General features: G+C 41.1%; 1 protein-coding gene across 5 annotated transcripts in view; it reads left to right on the top strand.

Annotated features, from left to right (window-relative positions):
• Positions 1-19,499, top strand: part of CAMKK2 (calcium/calmodulin dependent protein kinase kinase 2) — a 102,926-nt gene that overhangs the window by 46,932 nt on the left and 36,495 nt on the right. For all 5 annotated transcript variants that reach the window (XM_056534628.1, XM_056534601.1, XM_056534624.1 and 2 more), the window contains exons 3-6: positions 2,083-2,130; positions 7,784-7,837; positions 8,181-8,232; positions 13,039-13,172. In XM_056534628.1, the coding sequence (XP_056390603.1) occupies positions 2,083-2,130; positions 7,784-7,837; positions 8,181-8,232; positions 13,039-13,172 (288 nt within the window). The remainder of the gene's footprint in view (positions 1-2,082; positions 2,131-7,783; positions 7,838-8,180; positions 8,233-13,038; positions 13,173-19,499) is intronic.

The raw sequence follows: 19,499 nt of genomic DNA, 5'->3' as shown, positions 1-19,499 counted from the left end.
TGAAGACGCTGTGTATGAACAGAGCATCAGGATCAAGATTATCGCACATTGTTGATCGTTTCATTCAATCCCCGAGGGATCAATGTGGCCAATTTATGTATCCAGAAGGATTCCCGATTAATCAAACGTTGAAATCGATTGGGGTAATCATTTGGAATCTGTTCAAGTATGATTAGTTGTAATGTACTCATGTCACCTTTATGTATGATAGAAAAATGTTGCGAAACACTTTGCAACAAAAAATTTTTTTTTTTATGTTGGATCTATGTTTGCACATGCGGGATCGCACTGTCTGCACTGTGTGACCCACATATTGTAAATTACAACTACATGTCAATAAGTATATAGCAAATTGTGTGCCATAGTCGAGAAGCATCGATAATTAACCTTTCTGCCCAGGTCAGATATTATATCTTCATTTCAGTTTGTTTTCTATTGTGTTTTATGTACTCTCGACTCGCTATAACATGTAAAATGTTTTTGTATCGGAAACTGCCTTTTAAGTCAAGACTGAGTCTAATTAGTCTAGTGTAAGTTTAGACCAACTATCAGTTGGCTTAAACTGCAGCAGAACCCTGGCTCACCGTTAGTACCTAGTGTGACACCTTAAGCCACGTGCTGATGCCACATTTCTTTTGTTGCATGCACTGGAAAAGTATCAAAACACATAATAGATATAGTGCAAGATATTTAAGCGAGTTTTAGGGTGCAAATGAAGCCAGAATTCTGGCACATTTGCGATATGTTAAATGTGCTCAATTCTGCTCTCTTGTTGGAAGATCACAAACCATGTACAGTATAGTATAAGAAATAGGGCAAATAAAAAGTATAAAAATGTATAGTGTTGTTTTGGTGGTAAACATCAGAGCACTAAATCCAGTAAAACAGTGGTTCTCTACCTTTTTCGCGACTGTACCCCCAAAGGGTGAAAGTATGTCCACGGGTACCCCTCGTGCATAAATTTGCGTGGAACTTATGCGCGATGGGTACCCGCGGACAAAAAAATTACTTATTTTCATAATGGTATGTGCTTACCTTTATACTAATGTGATACTTTATCCCCTTTTGCCATTGTTCCCCCCTCCATCTTAATCCCCTTGTGCCATTATTATCCGATATGGCAAAAGGGGATCAGAGGGAGGGGGGAATAATGGCACAAGGGGATTAAGATGGAGGGATAATAATCACTTGCCCCCCCCCCCTCCATCTTAATCCCCTTGTGCAGTTATTATCCGATATGGCAAACGGGGATCAGAGGGGGGAAGAATAATGACACAAGGGAATCAGTGGGAGGGGGGAATAATGGCACAAGGGGATTAAGTTGGAGGGAGGGGGCGGAGTAATCATCACCCCCACATATTAATCCCCTTGTGCCATTATTCCCCCCTCCCTCTGATCCCTTTATGCCACTATCCCTCCCCCCTCCATTTTAAGGCCCTTGTGCCATTATTTCTCCCCCATCCTATCCCCCTGGGCTAAAATGTGTGTTTGTGTGTATGTGTGTGTATATATATATATATATATATATATAATAATGTATGTATGCCCTTCCTCCCTCCCATAAACTTATTTTTTACTTTTTTTTTTTACATTACCCGGCCTGTTCGGGTATACAGCGCGTCCCGTGTGGCCTGTCTGGGTATACAACGCGTCTCAGAGTCCCGTTCGGCGGGGCTGCACTGATGTGTGACATCCTCTTGCGCTGTGCGGCACCTCAGTGCAACGTCAGATCACACGTCACCCCAGCAACCACTCATTTCCCGTACAGTAGCCGCGGCCGCAGCTTTGGCCGTGATACTATACAGAGAGCTCCCGCGGCCATTCTCCTCTGTGCGCTGACAAATACTAGCCAATGCATGGCCGGTATTTGTCATCACATTGGTGTACCCCCACACAACCCTTGGCATACCCCTAGGGGTACCCATTCCACCGGTTGAGAACCCCTGCAGTAAAAGATACTTGGACTACCTCTTACAGTGTCCATTTTCAAGAGTGTTGCAAACAAGTTAAATAGTTAGTTGTCAGTTGTGATTCTTTACTTGTAATAATAAATAATATATATTTTTTTCTTCTTTTAAAAAGGACTGTGTCCAGCTCAACCAATACAGACTTAAAGATGAAATTGGAAAGGTGAGTGCATGTGATTCACTGCAGATTACGTTTTACTCCAGAAGGCTTAGTAATAATAGAATTGTATCTGTTTATATTGTACAGGCACTTCAGCTCTTGAAATATTTAGCTCTTGCATATTACATCACACATAGGTTATGTGACATTTTTCCTGTTTTGTTGAATTTTTGTGCAGACAAAATAAAATAAGGTGATTTGCTTTAATGTACTTTTGCAGCAACAAGTGGTTTAGGCCACACTTTATTTATTGTCTAGCACCCGATATAGCAGATGCAAGCACAACCCTGAAAGTAATATTACATTAATCTAGCTATAGAGGGGTAGTTCAGGATGAAATACGATAAATACATATAACCAACACTTAAAGTTATTGGGGTACTCCGGTGGAAAACTTTTTATTTATTTATTTTTATTTTTTTAACTAGTGCCAGAAAGTTAAACAGATTTGTATATTACTTCTATTTTAAAATCTCAATCATTTCAGTACTTATTAGCAGCTGTATGCTACAGAGGAAATTATTTTCTTTTTTAATTTCTTTTTTGTCTTGTCCACAGTGCTCCCTTCTGACACCTCTTTCCGTGTCAGGAACTGTCCAGAGCAGCATAAGTTTGCTATGGGCATTTTCTCCTGCTCTGGACAGTTCCTGATATGGGCATCATGTGTCAGCAGAGAGCACTGTGGACAAGACAAAAAAGAAATTAAAAAAGAAAAGAATTTCCTCTGTAGCATACAGCAGCTAATAAGTACTGGAAGGGTAAAGATTTTTTAATAGAAGTAATTACAAATCTGTTTAACTTTCTGGCACCAGTTGATTTAAAAAAAAATAATGTTTTCCACCGGAGTACCCCTTTAAGTTCCTGCAATGACTGAAGTTCCTGAGAACTGCTCTGGGGGCTGACATATTCACGTTCATTGAGTATTTTTAAGGTATTATCATAAAAGGTCAGATTATTCTGTATATTGTATGTATACACAGTAGGAGGATTATTTAAACTAAAGTCATAAATATAGTCTAAAAGTCATATCTTCTGATCTGTTTGAAGGGTGTGCATATGTGTTCACTCCCTTCAATAAGGAAATGCAATAAAGTATAAAAAAAAAACACTAACCTAATCTAGAATTAGGATAAAGAGCATGCTTCCTACTGTAAAAGAAAAAATTGTGCTTTGTTTCATTGATTCACCCACCATTTGTAAAACAGAATTGGAGTATATGGTGGTGTATGTTTTCACATGAGCTATTTGTTGAGTATTTACACATGAAAAGTTTTGAAATACAAAACAAAAAACACAATAAAAAAAAAAAAAACACACATGCTTTATTACCGTGAATTGCCACAATTTAGCAATACATTGCCATCCCTTTTTAAAACCTTTTTCATACACATTGCAGCAATTTGTGTTATAAAAAGATGTCATTTTTCAAATGAAGTTTTTACGCCATTGCAGTACACAACAAAGCTGCAAATGAACCTAACACCATTTGCATTTTTCTTGATTTAACCCCTTAAGGACTGATCCCTTTTTCACCTTAAGGACTCAGCCATTTTTTGCAATTCTGACCACTGTCACTTTAAACATTTATAACTCTGGAATGCTTTTAGTTATCAATCTGATTCCGAGATTGTTTTTTCGTGACATATTCTACTTTAACTTAGTGGTAAAATTTTGTGGTAACTTGCATCCTTTCTTGGTGAAAAATCCCAAAATTTGATGAAAAATTTGAAAATTTTGCTTTTTTCTAACTTTGAAGCTCTCTGCTTGTAAGGAAAATGAATATTCAAAATAATTATTTTTTTAATTCACATATACAATATGTCTACTTTATATTTGCATCATAAAATTGATGAGTTTTTACTTTTGGAAGACACCAGAGGGCTTCAAAGTTCCGCAGCAATTTTCCAATTTTTCACAAAATTTTGAAACTCGCTTTTTTTCAGGGACTAGTTCAGGTTTGAAGTGGATTTGAAGGGCCTTCATATTAGAAATACCCCATAAATGACCTCATTATAAAAACTGCACCCCCCAAAGTATTCAAAATGACATTCAGTCAGTGTTTTAACCCTTTAGGTGTTTCACAGGAATAGCAGCAAAGTGAAGGAGAAAATTCACAATCTTCATTTTTTACACTCGCATGTTTTTGTAGACCCAATTTTTGAATTTTTGCAAGGGGTAAAAAGGAGAAAATTTTTACTTGTATTTGAAACCCAATTTCTCTCGAGTAAGGACATACCTCATATGTCTATGTTAATTGTTCGGCGGGCGCAGTAGAGGGCTCAGAAGGGAAGGAGCGACAAATGGTTTTTGGGGGCCATGTCACATTTAGGAAGCCCCTATGGTGCCAGAACAGCAAAAAAAAACACATGGCATACCATTTTGGAAACTAGACCCCTCGGGGAACATAACAAGGGGTAAAGTAAACCTTAATACCCCACAGGTGATTCACAACTTTTGCATACGTAAAAAAAAAAAAAAAAAAATTCCCTAAAATGCTTGGTTTCCCAAAAGTTTTACATTTTTAAAAAGGGTAATAGCAGAAAATACCCCCCAAAATTTGAAGCCCAATTTCTCCCGATTCAGAAAACACCCCATATGGGGGTGAAAAGTGCTCTGCTGGCGTACTACAGGTCTCAGAAGAGAAGGAGTCACATTTGGCTTTTTTGAAGGAAATTTTGCTCTGGGGGCATGCCGCATTTAGGAAGCCCCTATGGTGCCAGGACAGCAAAAAACCCCAGATGGCATACCATTTTGGAAACTAGACCCCTTGGGGAACGTAAAAAGGGGTAAAGTGAACCTTAATACCCCAAAGGGGTTTCACAACTTTTGCATATGTAAAAAAAAAAAAAAAAAAAAAAATTACCTAAAATGCTTGGTTTCCCAAAAAATTTACATTTTTACAAAGGGTTAAAGCAGAAAATACCCCCCAAAATTTGAAGCCCAATTTCTCCCGATTCAGAAAACGCCCCATATGGGGGTGAAAAGTGCTCTGCTGGCGCACTACAGTTCTCAGAAGAGAAGGAGTCACATTTGGCTTTTTGAAAGCAAATTTTGCTCTGGGGGCATGCCGCATTTAGGAAGCCCCTATGGTGCCAGGACAGCAAAAAAAAAAAAACATGGCATACCATTTTGGAAACTAGACCCCTCGGGGAACGTAACAAGGGGTTAAGTGAACCTTAATACCCCACAGGTGTTTCACGACTTTTGCATATGTAAAAAAAATATTATTTTTTTTTACCTAAAATGCCTCTTTTCCCAAAAATTTTACATTTTTAAAAAGGGTAAAAGCAGAAAATACCCCCCAAAATTTGTAACACAATTTCTCCCGAGAAACTGTTGCCTTGAAATACGACAGGGCTCCAAAGTGAGAGCGCCATGCGCATTTGAGGCCTAAATTAGGGACTTGCATAGGGGAGAATATAGGGGTATTCTACGCCAGTGATTCCCAAACAGGGTGCCTCCAGCTGTTGTAAAACTCCCAGCATGCCTGGACAGTCAGTGGCTATCTAGCAATACTGGGAGTAGTTGTTTTGCAACAGCTGGAGGCTCCGTTTTGGAAACAGTGGCGTACCAGACGTATGTGTATTTGTAGTGATTTTTACTTTTTATTTTATTGTGTGTTAGTGTAGTGTAGTGTTTTTAGGGTACAGTCACATGGGCGGGGGTTCACAGTAGTTTCACGCTGGCAGTTTGAGCCGCAGCTCAAACTTGCAGCCGGATACTTACTGTAATCCTCCGCCCATGTGAGTGTACCCTGTACGTTCACATTGGGGGGGGGGGGGGGAACGTCCAGCTGTTGCAAAATTACAACTCCCAGCATGTACGGTCTATCAGTGCATGCTGGGAGTTGTAGTTTTGCAACCGCTGGAGGCTCCGTTTTGGAAACAGTGGCGTACCAGACGTTTTTCATTTTTATTGGGGAGGGGAGGGGGCTTGTATAGGGGTATGTGTATACGTAGTGTTTTTTACTTTTTATTGTGTGTTAGTGTAGTGTTTTTAGGGTACAGTCACACGGGCGGGGGTTCACAGTAGTTTCTCGCTGGCAGTTTGAGCTGCGGCTGAAAGTTTGCCGCACCTCAAACTTGCAGCTGGATACTTACTGTAATCCTCCGCCCATGTGAGTGTACCCTGTACGTTCACATTGGGGGGGGGAACATCCAGCTATTGCAAAACTACAACTCCCAGCATGTACGGTCTATCAGTGCATGCTGGGAGTTGTAGTTTTGCAACAGCTGGAGGCACACTGGTTGTGAAACACAGAGTTTGGTAACAAACTCAGTGTTTTGCAACCAGTGTGCCTTCAGCTGTTGCAAAAGCTACAACCCCCAGCATGTACGGACAGCGGAAGGGCATGCTGGGTCTTGTAGTTATGCAACAGCTGGAGGCATACTACTTTGGCTGGGGATGCTGGGGACTGTAGTTATGCAACAGCTGGAGACACACTGGTTTGCTACATAACTCAGTGTGCCTTCAGCTGTTGCAAAACTACAACTCCCAGCAGTCACCGACAGCCAACGGGCATGCTGGGAGTTGTAGTTATGCAACCAGCAGATGCACTACTACAACTCCCAGCATGCACTGTTGGTGCAAGCTGGGAGTTGTAGTTACACAACAGCTGAAGGTACACTTTTCCATAGAAAAAATGTGCCTCCAGCTGTTGCAAAACTACAAGTCCCAGCATGCCCATAAGGGAATGCTGGGAGTTGTGGTGGTCTGCCTCCTGCTGTTGCATAACTACAGCTCCCAGCATGCCCTTTTTGCATGCTGGGAGCTGTTGCTAAGCAACACAGCAGGAGGCTGTCACTCACCTCCAACAATCCTCGCCGCACAGGTCAGTCCCTCGTCGTCTTCGCCGCGGCCGTCGCTCCTGGGGCCCCCATCCCAACATTGACGCCGGGGATCGGGGTCCCCAGCACCCGGAGTGCACGTCCCGCACCCGCTCACGTCCTCCGGAAGAGGGGCGGAGCGGGTTGCGGGAGTGACACCCGCAGCAGGCGCCCTGATTGGTCGGCCGGTAATCCGGCCGACGAATCAGGGCGATCGTGAGGTGGCACCAGTGCCACCTCACCCCTGCAGGCTCTGGCTGTTCGGGGCCGTCTCCGACGGCCCCGAACAGCCTGTAATTCCGGGTCACCGGGTCACTGGAGACCCGATTGACCCGGAATCTGCCGCAGATCGATATGCCCCGATGCCTGCTGAACGATTTCAGCAGGCATCGGGCACCGGCTCCCCTCCGGCTAGCGGCGGGGGGCCGGGATTTGACAGGACGTACTCAAACGTCCTGAGTCCTTAAGGACTCGGAAAAGGGGACGTTTGAGTACGTCCTGCGTCCTTAAGGGGTTAAAGGGGTACTCCGGTAGAAAACTTTATTTTTTTTTTTTTTTTAAATCAACTGGTGCCAGAAAGTTAAACAGATTTGTAAATTTCTTCTATTAAAAAAATCTTAATCCTTCCAGTACTTATTAGCTGCTGAATACTACAAAGGAAATTATTTTCTTTTTGGAACACAGAGCTCTCTGCTGACATCACGAGCACAGTGCTCTCTGCTGACATCACTGTCCAGAGTAGGAAGGAAATGTCACTATTTGAATGGTGTTTTACCAAACAGGAATATTTGAAACGTCAACATAAGAGTGGTTTATTTGCATTCCTGCAGGGCTCATATGGAGTGGTGAAACTGGCATATAATGAAGATGACAACACGTACTATGTAAGTGGACACTACTACTGTGAGGAAACACTTTAATGGGAATGGCATTGTTGTTTATGTATGTAATATACTGTATGTTTATCTGATCTTTGAATTGTGAACATATTTTGTATATATACATTGGTAATTATCCTGCATTAGAGAATGTGTGAGGGTGGTTATTATATAGGTCACGTCATTGTGTTCCTGGTAAGCAGTCATATTATGTCTGGCATTTATTTGGGTGACATATACCTTTCCTTTGACAGACAACTAGTAAATATGACTTGGACATTCTGTACTGTCTGGCAGTGTAGTGATTGATGCAGATATCTTAATAACTGTGCTACTCCTTTTAATACAGGCAATGAAGGTTCTTTCAAAGAAGAAGTTGATGAGACAGGCTGGATTTCCACGTGAGTTTATATTCGATATATAATACAGCTTCACATTCTTCTCACTTTGCCGGCTTGGAATGCAACTCTGAGCTAGAGATATCCAGGGTTTGGAATAGATTTAATTTAAATGGGAATTTCTACACTCAAATAGTATTTTGTTTTATTTCATTCAAATGGGTTCAAAACTATTTGCTTTCTTTTTCTCTGATACAAACCTCCATATTCCCTGCATAGGTTTAAACCCTTTACAGGGGTTGTCCAGCAAAAAAAGATTTTTTTCTAAAAACATGCCCAGACTTCCTTTTTAAATAATAAAAAAATAATAATAATAATAATAAAAAAAACTCTATATACCTTGCAATCAGTCTTTGTAGCCTCAGGTATCGCTGCTCTCGTTCTGTGCTGTGCTTCACTTCCTGGTGCAGATGGCCAATACGTCCAGTGCTGCTCAACCAATCACTGGCTGAGGCAAGACACATTAAAAAGTAAAGCTCACCGAGACACTGCCACTTAAAGGGGTACTCCGGCGGAAAACTTTTTTTTAAATCAACTGGTTCCAGAAATGTAAACAGATTTGTAAATTACTTCTTTTAAAAAATCTTAATCCTTCCAGTACTTATTAGCTGCTGAATACTACAGAGGAAATTATTTTCTTTTTGAAACACAGTGCTCTCTGCTGACATCACAAGCACAGTGCTCTCTGCTGACATCTCTGTCCATTTTAGGAACTGTCCAGAGCAGCATATGTTTGCTGTGGGGATTTTCTCCTACTCTGGGCAGTTCCTGAAATGGACAGAAGTGTCAGCAGAGAGCACTGTGCTCGTGATGTCAGCAGAGAGCTCTGTGTTCATAAAAGAAAATAATTTCCTCTGTAGTATTCAGCAGCTAATAAGTACTGGAGGGGATTTTTTTTAATAGAAGTCATTTACAAATCTGTTTAACCCCTTAACGACGCCGCGATCCCGCATCATATCGCGTGGGTCCCGGCGCTAATCAACGGCCGGGACCCGCGGCTAATACCACACATCGCCGATCGCGGCGATGTGCGGTATTAACCCTTTAGAAGCGGCGGTCAAAGCTGACCGCCGCTTCTAAAGTGAAACTGAAAGTATCCCGGCTGCTCAGTCGGGCTGTTCGGGACCGCCGCGGTGAAATCGCGGCGTCCCGAACAGCTGATCGGACACCGGGAGGGCTCTTACCTGCCTCCTCGGTGTCCGATCGACGAATGACTGCTCCGTGCCTGAGATCCAGGCAGGAGCAGTCAAGCGCCGATAATGCTGATCACAGGCGTGTTAATACACGCCTGTGATCAGGATGAGAGATCAGTGTGTGCAGTGTTATAGATCCGTACGGTCAATGGCGTACGCGCAAAAAAATTCCAAAGTCCAAAAAAGCGTATTTTGGTAACTTTTTATAACATTAAAAAATGAATAAAAAAGGATCAAAAAGTCAGATCAAAACAAAAATCATACCAATAAAAACTTTAGATCACGGCGCAAAAAATGAGTCCTAATACCGCCCCGTACGTAGAAAAATAAAAAAGTTATAGGGGTCAGAAGATGACATTTTTAAACGTATAAATTTTCCTGCATGTAGTTATGATTTTTTCCAGAAGTGCGACAAAATCAAACCTATATAAGTAGGGTATCATTTTAACCGTATGGACCTACAGAATAATGATAAGGTGTAATTTTTACCGAAATATGCACTGCGTAGAAACGGAAGCCCCCAAAAGTTACAAAATGGCGTTTTTTTTTCGATTTTGTCGCACAATGATTTTTTTTTCCGTTTCGCCGTGCATTTTTGGGTAAAATGACTAATGTCACTGCAAAGTAGAATTGGCGACGCAAAAAATAAGCCATAATATGGATTTTTAGGTGGAAAATTGAAAGGGTTATGATTTTTTAAAGGTAAGGAGGAAAAAACTAAAGTGCAAAAACGGAAAAACCCCGAGTCCTTAAGGGGTTAAATTTCTTGCACCAGTTGATTTAAAAAAAAAAAAGTTTTCCACCGGAGTACCCCTTTAACCAATCACCAGAAAGTAAAGCTCACCAAGACGTTGCTATTCAACCAATCACTGGCTGTTTTGCTATTTGTTATTTAAAGATCTGTTACATGGTTTATCTATCACAGTCATTTTTGGCATTGTTCATTTTAGAAGAGATAGTGTTTCCTTTTGGTAGTATTGTAATGATACTGGCGGATTGTTAAGCTGTAGTCTTCACCTATATCTGTGGCCTTTTCAGAGTCCTAACAATGACTCCCCTACTTAAGTGCCCCTAGGGCAGATAGGAAGACCCATCAGTAATCAAACAAGAAAACAATATAAGCTAATATCAAAGTTGGAAATAATGAGTAATTACTCACCAGGACGATTGCTGCAGATAGGCGTAGAAGTATTTGTAGGATGAGTGAGCAACTACTCACTGAGGAGGATTGATATTGATATGAGCTGTAGTATTTATAATCTGATTCATACAAACCACAAACAAGCAAGAACCACATAAGCTGGACAACAAAATCATACAGAAACAATCAGACAGGAAAGGCAAACAAACAGCAAAACAAAAGTAACAAAACCAAACACTAGCTACACCAGTCAAAACAGAACATACACACTGAATGACAAAACTAGTATCATCAACATCTGCACAGTGGAAAATTGTCTGTTAAAAAAAACTAAAAACAAGCTACTGACAGCAACTAGCAATACCAGGAAGTATTAACATGGTGGTGCCGTCCCACCAGGTATACATTGGTATATACATATATAATGTTTACTCCTGAACTGGGAAAAAAACTGTAGTTTACTTTGTCCTAAACATACGGACACCAAAGAAGGTGACTTTGTTCTTTATTTTAGAAGACTACCGTATATTATTGCAAAAGTCAATACAGAGACCAATTATAGGGCTGTGTTCACATTACTAATAATCAGCCAAAACCTGTCATGGGTCTCCCCCTTTAGGACATTAAATTCCCTACTTGAGACACCCCTAAAACCTAATAACCTTTAGTTATTGCAGAATAAAAGCCTGTAATGAAAATAACAAGACCCCATTAAACTCCATTTCTGTTTGTGATCTCCAGTAGAGATATAATGAGGACTGTTATGGTTCCTGTTATGGTTTTGCACCTGCTTCAATTATATTATTTCTCAGAAAGCAGTACCATCACCGTAGCTTTTTCTATCTAACAGCTGAGGAACATGCTCTCAATCACCCCAGTGAAAGAAAAAGTGTCACACTAAAAACATGTCGCACTAAAAAAAAAAGTTCTTTAGGATGAAGTCTATTGCAAGCTCTTCTCTGAAAGGAGAGAGGCCTCCCAACAAACCTTCCCTTCCCCTCCAGGCTAGAAGGCACCTGCAAGGTTTCAGGTTCAATGTTTCTTTTTGCCACAGCTACTAAGAGACTACAAGTGCTCCCGGCATCAACCTAGACAACCAAGGTATCTGCCTGTAGAGCCGTGTACAGTCTGCACCCTGCCAATGCAGGAATGCCCGGGTTTTTCAGGGAGGTGAGGAACCTTATGGCCTAAAGGTGAGGAAACTAATTGTGATGGCTAGATGACTTTGTTAGAACATCTCTTTGTTAGAACAACAGTAGGTCTTGTGGAGTGTTTTCAGTATGCAGTGGTTAGAGTCAATTGGTCTAGGAAAGGACAATTGGGGAACCAGCAACACTCATGGGTGCCTAATGCTCATTAATGCATGTTGGAGCAAAGGCTAGCCTATAATGGGCATTAGAACTGGAGGCATCAGTAATGGAACCAGGTGGCCTGGTTTGTTGAATGTTGATGAAATGTTTTATTTCATATCTTATGGACAGCCAAGTGAGTATGTGTTTCTTACCTGGAGAAGAGATGGAACCAGGGTACATCATGGGGAAAAAAAGCAAATTGACATCGGAAGTGTAATGCTTTTGGCAGTGTTCCGCTTAGAAACTTTTGGTCCTGCAATTCATGTCGATTATACTTTAACATGTACTAAACATTATTGCAGACCAAGTACATCTATTCATGGCAGTGGTATTCCCCATTGACAGTTGCCTCTTTTTGCAGGATAAATGTGCCATGCAATCGGGCAAAAATTGTTCAGAAATGGTTGGACATGACAAAGAGTTCAAGGTGTTGGCTTTGCCCTGTACATTCCCCAGGCCTCCATCTGATACAACATCTGTGTGATATGGTGGCAAAACAAGTCCAACTTTGTCTTGGTGCCATATACCACAAGACAGCTTAAAGGACTCCTCCAGGATATGAAAACTTATCCCCTATCCTAAGGGGATAAGTTTTAGATTGAAGTTCTAGGACCTCCAGGGGTCTCCTCTACAGGGCCTCGGCAATCTTGAGGAAGTGGGCGTGTCGACCTCCACATGAAGCGGTGGCGGACATGCCCCCTGAATACAACTCTATGGGAGAGCTGGAGCGCTGCATTTGGCAATCTCTGGCTCTGGCATAGCGCTACATTGAGGGGGTGTGTCGTCCGCTGCTTCGTGCGGTGGATGACTGGTGCTATTTGGCTGGAGAGCCAGGGAACCCTGTGGTAGATCGCAGGGAGGTCCCAGTGGTCAGACCCCCTGCAATCTGAAACGTATCCTCTATCCTTAGGATAGGGGATAAGTTTTCATATCCTGGAGTACTCCTTTAAGAGGTCTTGTAAAGTTCATGTTTCAATATATCTGAGCTATTCTGGCTATACAGACAGGACCTACACAATATTAAGTTTTTCATTTTATGGCTTTTTGGTGTATATACTTATGCAGTATGTTACATGTTATGTTTCATTTAACTTTATTGGAATCTGTGTTCTTCTTTTCATAGGTCGCCCACCTCCAAGGGGAACAAAGGCAATTACTGATAGTGGTTCACAAGTCAAGGGACCCATTGAGCGGGTCTACCAGGAAATCGCAATTTTGAAGAAACTTGATCATCCTAATGTTGTTAAGTTGGTTGAGGTAATTTTTTTAATGCCTTTTTATATGATGCCTTATATTTTGCTGATTATGATATCACTCTGTGTGAGTCCCAGAGGAAGAGCTGCTTCTGGCCTCTAGTGTCACTAGAGGTGTTCATCCTAGGACACTGTGGCAGTGCTATGTCACAGGTGTCCTAGCATGTCCGGTCGCCATCTTCCCCACCTGACTGCTGTGGCACCCCTGGTGGGTTATCAGAGCACTCTGGTTGGGAACCACTTCTGGGCCAGATAAAGTGATACTGTTGGCCAGAGGTTCCCCATCCCTGATTCCCCGCCCTGCATCCCCGTTCCTGAAGGGCTCAGGGCATATCTGTACACGCTGGTTCAGTTTGACGGGTTTAAACCGTGCTCACCGGCGGAGAACGGGTTAAACCCACGTCTAATGCCGGGCACGGCCGATCGGGCTGATGCCCGGCGTCAACACATTAGATGCCGCAATGAAAGTGGAACTGATCAGGACTATCGCGACAAAATCGTGATGTCCCGATCAGCTTACCGGACAATGGGAGGGTCCTCACCTGCCTGTCCGTCATCCGATCGTCAATCTACTGCTAGAGCAGCAGAGTGCTGGTTACACTGATCAATGCTCTGCAATGGCATAGCATTGAATTGGGTATGCAATCAGAAGATTGCATTTTATAGCTAAAAAGAAGAAAAAAAAGTGTAAAAATAAATAAATGCGTGCATAAATGTCCAAACTATTAAAATATAAGGTTAGCATAAGTGCACAGTCAATGGCGTACATGTAAAAAAATACAAAAGCCTAAAATTATGCATTTTTGGTCACTTCATATACCATACAAATATTAATAAAAAGTGATCAAAAAGTCCCATCAAAACAAAATTGGTACCGTTAAAAACTACAGATGATTGCACAATTTTTTTTTCCCTCATACCCCCCTCATAAAAAAAAAGTTATAGTGGTCAGAAGATGCCAATTTTAAACATACTAATTTTGGTGAATATAGTATATAATTTTTTTTTAAAGTATTAAAATAAAATAAAACCTATATAAATTGGGTATCCTTGTAATCGTATTGACCTACAGAATAAAGATAAGGTGTCATTTTTACCGAAAAGTGCACTGCGTATAAACGGAAGTCCTCAAATATTACAAAATGGTGGGGTTTTTTTTTCGTTTCACCCCACAATAATTTAATTTTTAATCATTTTTTTTTTTTGTTTCGCAGCAGGTTATATTATACAATAAGTGATGTCATTACAAAGTACAATTGGTGACGCAAAAAATAAACTCATATGGGTCGGTAGGTGCAAAATTGAAAGTGTTATGATTTTTAGAATGGAAGGAGGAAAAAACGAAAATGCAAAACGAAAATATGCTGAATCCTTAAGGTGAAAATAGGCTTAGTCCCTAAGGGGTTAAAGGCATTATAATTGTCTGAGCTTGGGGAAATAAGGGGTTGTGCCATACTAAAATGAGTGTTAAATGTTGGGAAGGTTAACTTATGTTGTCCCAATCTTTTAGGGTTTGTGTAAGCATAGATGTGAGAGGTGTAGGTCTCTCAAGTAAGGTGAGATTGAATTAAAGATTGAATAGGGATAGAAGAAATCACTGGGAATCTTTTGAAGTGTCATGTAGTCTTGTCAAGGCCGATATTCTTGCCACTAGATTGAAAATGTTGGGAACACTCAGGCTCCCATTCAATTTTAGGTAATATGGGGTCAGCCTGTGTACCTGAAGACACATTCCATTCCAGATAAAGACTGATAGTTTGTTTCGAAGGAGAGAGATGATGTCAGTACAGATCTAAAAAGTCTAGCAGTCTAGATAATTGCGTCATTTTGACTGACTAAATATGGCCAATAGAGGAGAGAGAAAGCCATGCCTGTATTTATTGTAGGATAAAGTGATGCTTATCACCATATATTCCAATGATTGCTCACCTCATTGTCAAGGAAAGGAATCTTGGATTCTGTGTTGTATTTAACCCCTTAAAGACTGTCTGTCTCCCGGGGTCTTCTGCTCTGGTCTGCGATCGAGCAGACCAGAGCAGAAGATGACCGATAATACTGAGCAGTGCTGTGTCCTATGCATAGCACTGCACAGTATTAGCAATCAAACGATTACTATAGATAGTCCCCTATGGGGACATAAAAAGTGTAAAAAAAAAATAAAAAATAAGTGAAAAATTCCCTCCCCCAATAAAAATGAAAATTGTCCGTTTTTCCCATTTTACCCCCAAAAAGCGTAATAATAAAAAAAAAAAGCATATTTGGTATCGCCGCATGCGTAAATGTCTGAACTATCAAAATATAATGTTAATGATCCCGGACGGTGAATGGCGTAAACGTAAAAAATTTTAAAAGTCCACAAATCCTGCTTTTTTGTCACATTTTATTAAAAAAAATGAATAAAAAACTATCTAAAAGTTTTATATATGCAAATGTGGTATCTAAAAAAAAGTACGGATGACGGCGCAAAAAATTTGCCCTTATACCGCCCTATATACGGAAAAATGAAAAAGTTATAGGTGGTCAAAATAGGGCGATTTTAGATTACTGATTTTGTACAAAAAGTTTAAGATTTTTTTTAAGCAGTACAAAAATATAAAAGTATCTAGCCATGGGTATCATTTTAATCGTATTGACCCACAGAATAAAGAACACCTATCATTTTTACCGTAAAGTGTACAGTGGGAAAACAAAACCCTCCAAAATGTGCAAAATTTTGGTTTTCATTTAAATTTCCTCCCAAAAAAAAAATTTTTTTTGGGTTCGCCGTTCATTTTATGGTAAAATGAGAGGTTTCATTACAAAGTACAATTGGTTACGCAAAAAACAAGCCCTTATATAGGTCTGTAGATGGAAATATAAAGGAGTTATGGATTTTAGAAGGCGAGGAGGAAAAAACGAAAACGCAAAAATAAAATTGGCCTGGTCCTTGAGGTGAAAATGGGCTTGGTCATTAAGGGGTTAAAGGGGAAAAGTTGATTCAGTAATACAGATTTATTATAATTGATAAAATTGTTAAATCTACACTTATTACAGTATAGTAAAGTAGTAGGGAGACTGTACTAAGGAACTAGAGGAATGAGGGAGAAGGGAGGCAGAAAACATGGAGACATGGGTAGAAGATGATAGAGACATGAGTAAAAATGAAAGAATGAGCCCATAGATGAGGTCTGATGAGGGGGGGGGGGTTAAAGAGGAGACAAAATTGTGTATATTAAAGTGGTATAACATTTATTCTGTTAATTTTTTCCATATTATAGTGCCACCTGGTGTTAAGTGTGAATCAATGTGAATGTCCATGTAAAGAGCTGCTCATTAACTCTCCCTACAGCCAGCTTTCTGCATAGTGATCTTCTGCCCGACCAATAGAAATGGCTTTCTGCCCTGTTTTTGTTGAAAGAAAAGTACCAAAGTTTCTGCAGTAGCATGGCAACATAGGGAAGAAGACTTCTCCTGCAAGGGAAGTAAGAAGAGACTATATTTTTAGCTTCTAGAGAGGGAAACAGTCCTACTCTAACACCACACATTGACTGCAGCGCCAAATGTGAAGCGGGGAAGCAGCCCTACTCTAACATCACACATTGACAGCAGCGCCAAATGTAAAGCGGGGAAGCAGTCCTAATCTAACAACACACATTGACAGCAGCGCCAAATGTGAAGCGGGGAAGCAGTCCTACTCTAACAACACACATTGACAGCAGCGCCAAATGTGAAGCGGGGAAGCAGCCCTACTCTAACAACACACATTGACAGCAGCGCCAAATGTAAAGCGGGGAAGCAGCCCTACTCTAACAACACACATTGACAGCAGCGCCAAATGTAAAGCGGGGAAGCAGTCCTAATCTTACAACACACATTGACAGCAGCGCCAAATGTGAAGCGGGGAAGCAGCCCTACTCTAACATCACACATTGACAGCAGCGCCAAATGTAAAGCGGGGAAGCAGCCCTACTCTAACAACACACATTGACTGCAGCGCCAAATGTGAAGCGGGGAAGCAGTCCTACTCTAACAACACACATTGACAGCAGCGCCAAATGTGAAGCGGGGAAGCAGCCCTACTCTAACAACACACATTGACAGCAGCGCCAAATGTAAAGCGGGGAAGCAGCCCTACTCTAACAACACACATTGACAGCAGCGCCAAATGTAAAGCGGGGAAGCAGCCCTACTCTAACAACACACATTGACAGCAGCGCCAAATGTGAAGCGGGGAAGCAGTCCTACTCTAACAACACACATTGACAGCAGCGCCAAATGTGAAGCGGGGAAGCAGCCCTACTCTAACACACATTGACAGCAGCGCCAAATGTAAAGCGGGGAAGCAGCCCTACTCTAACAACACACATTGACAGCAGCGCCAAATGTAAAGCGGGGAAGCAGCCCTACTCTAACAACACACATTAACAGCAGCGCCAAATGTAAAGCGGGGAAGCAGCCCTACTCTAACAACACACATTGCAAGCAGCGCCAAATGTGAAGCGGGGAAGCAGCCCTACTCTAACAACACACATTGACTGCAGCGCCAAATGTGAAGCGGGGAAGCAGTCCTACTCTAACAACACACATTGACAGCAGCGCCAAATGTGAAGCGGGGAAGCAGTCCTACTCTAACACACATTGACAGCAGCGCCAAATGTAAAGCGGGGAAGCAGCCCTACTCTAACAACACACATTGACAGCAGCGCCAAATGTAAAGCGGGGAAGCAGCCCTACTCTAACAACACACATTGACAGCAGCGCCAAATGTGAAGCGGGGAAGCAGCCCTACTCTAACAACACACATTGACTGCAGCGCCAAATGTGAAGCGGGGAAGCAGTCCTACTCTAACAACACACATTGACAGCAGCGCCAAATGTGAAGTGGGGAAGCAGCCCTACTCTAACACACATTGACAGCAGCGCCAAATGTGAAGCGGGGAAGCAGACACTAATGAAAAGGATTTTTTCGAGCTAGAAACGTCAAATTTACTTTAAAACAGTTTCTAGCTTTAAAGACTTAGCAAGAAATGTTAAAGTTGAAATTTTACTGTGCAGGAAAAAGTTGCTTCTAGTACTCACCCTGCTGCCTGGGTAAAACAGTCCTGTACTTCAGTAGTAGCGATAAATTTGGATCTGACCCAAATATTAGGAACTGTATCATATAAAAGCGTATGATTTAATTCTTTGCAGCTTAGATCAGCAGATAAGATTTCAGCCATGTTTCTCTTCTGCTATTATAGAAGGCTATCATTTTTAAGATAGAATGTCTTTGAGGTAGAGGATTTTGCTTTCCACCTATTATTAATGCTCCTGTCTATCAGTGGGGACATTACTGGAGGGCTTTTAGGGTTAATTAGAAATGCTTTAGAGGCCACTACAGTAGATGCATCAGTTCCCTTGGAAACGTGCAAACTGGATGAGCTCTATGCAAAGTCGGAATATGTGAAGGCTGATTAGCCTGGTTTTATCAGAAAGCTGTATATTCCCAAGTGCAATAGAACATTACAAATTATACTGCAGCCGTAAAAACTGTCCAATAAACACCCATCGCTAAAAAAAACATCACAAGCAGGCAGATTGTGTACATCTACGGCAGTTTTCACACCAGGTTTTTTTTCATTAGGCATTTTGGAAATACAGTACTTCATTGGTTAATGGACTATCACAGGTTTAATTACCACAATATAAAGTTTTGGAAAGAAATTGTTCCAAAAGGCATAGAGGAATAAAGTAATGTTTTTTATTTTTCATTTTTTTATGATGCTTTGGCAACCCATTGACACACTTTTTTAGGTAGGATGCTAGAGTTGATCTGTTTTTCTAAGCCATTGGAATGTCTCCATGTTTGTTCACTCTCCTCTCTCACAACATGATGTTTCAACATACAGAAAAGAAATCTGCATCTCCCGTCTCGGCTTTAAAGGTTTCCAAGTTTAGATTCACTTTAATCATACAGAGCTGCTCTTATGTTTGGGACTAGAAATGACACCTCCCAGTGATGGTACCCTAGCAATTCCCCTTCAGTTTTTTTAATCTTCCTGGGTGTGACATTGAAAACTAAGAGAGTTATCTCTAATCTTATATGAATCTTCAGAATTTTTGCACAGTTAGGATTTAATCGTATTTAGGAACATGTGACCACAAACTAAAAATGGTTCCTGGTAAATGTTATATCACTGTTTGTATTGCATTTCTTTGGTAATGTAACTAGATGTTTGCAACAACTGACTATTGTGATGAAAGAGGAAGTGCTAGCATGCAAATGTTTGTGAAATAAAATATCAAACCACAGATCCTCTAAACAAGACTTCCAGTGAATGACAACAGAAGCCTCTACTGTTCCTATATGATC

Source organism: Hyla sarda, chromosome 1 (genome assembly GCF_029499605.1).
Source record: "Hyla sarda isolate aHylSar1 chromosome 1, aHylSar1.hap1, whole genome shotgun sequence".
Classification (NCBI taxonomy): Eukaryota; Metazoa; Chordata; class Amphibia; order Anura; family Hylidae; genus Hyla; species Hyla sarda.
Note: the sequence above shows the minus strand (reverse complement) of the source record. Positions and strands in the feature narration are given on the sequence as shown.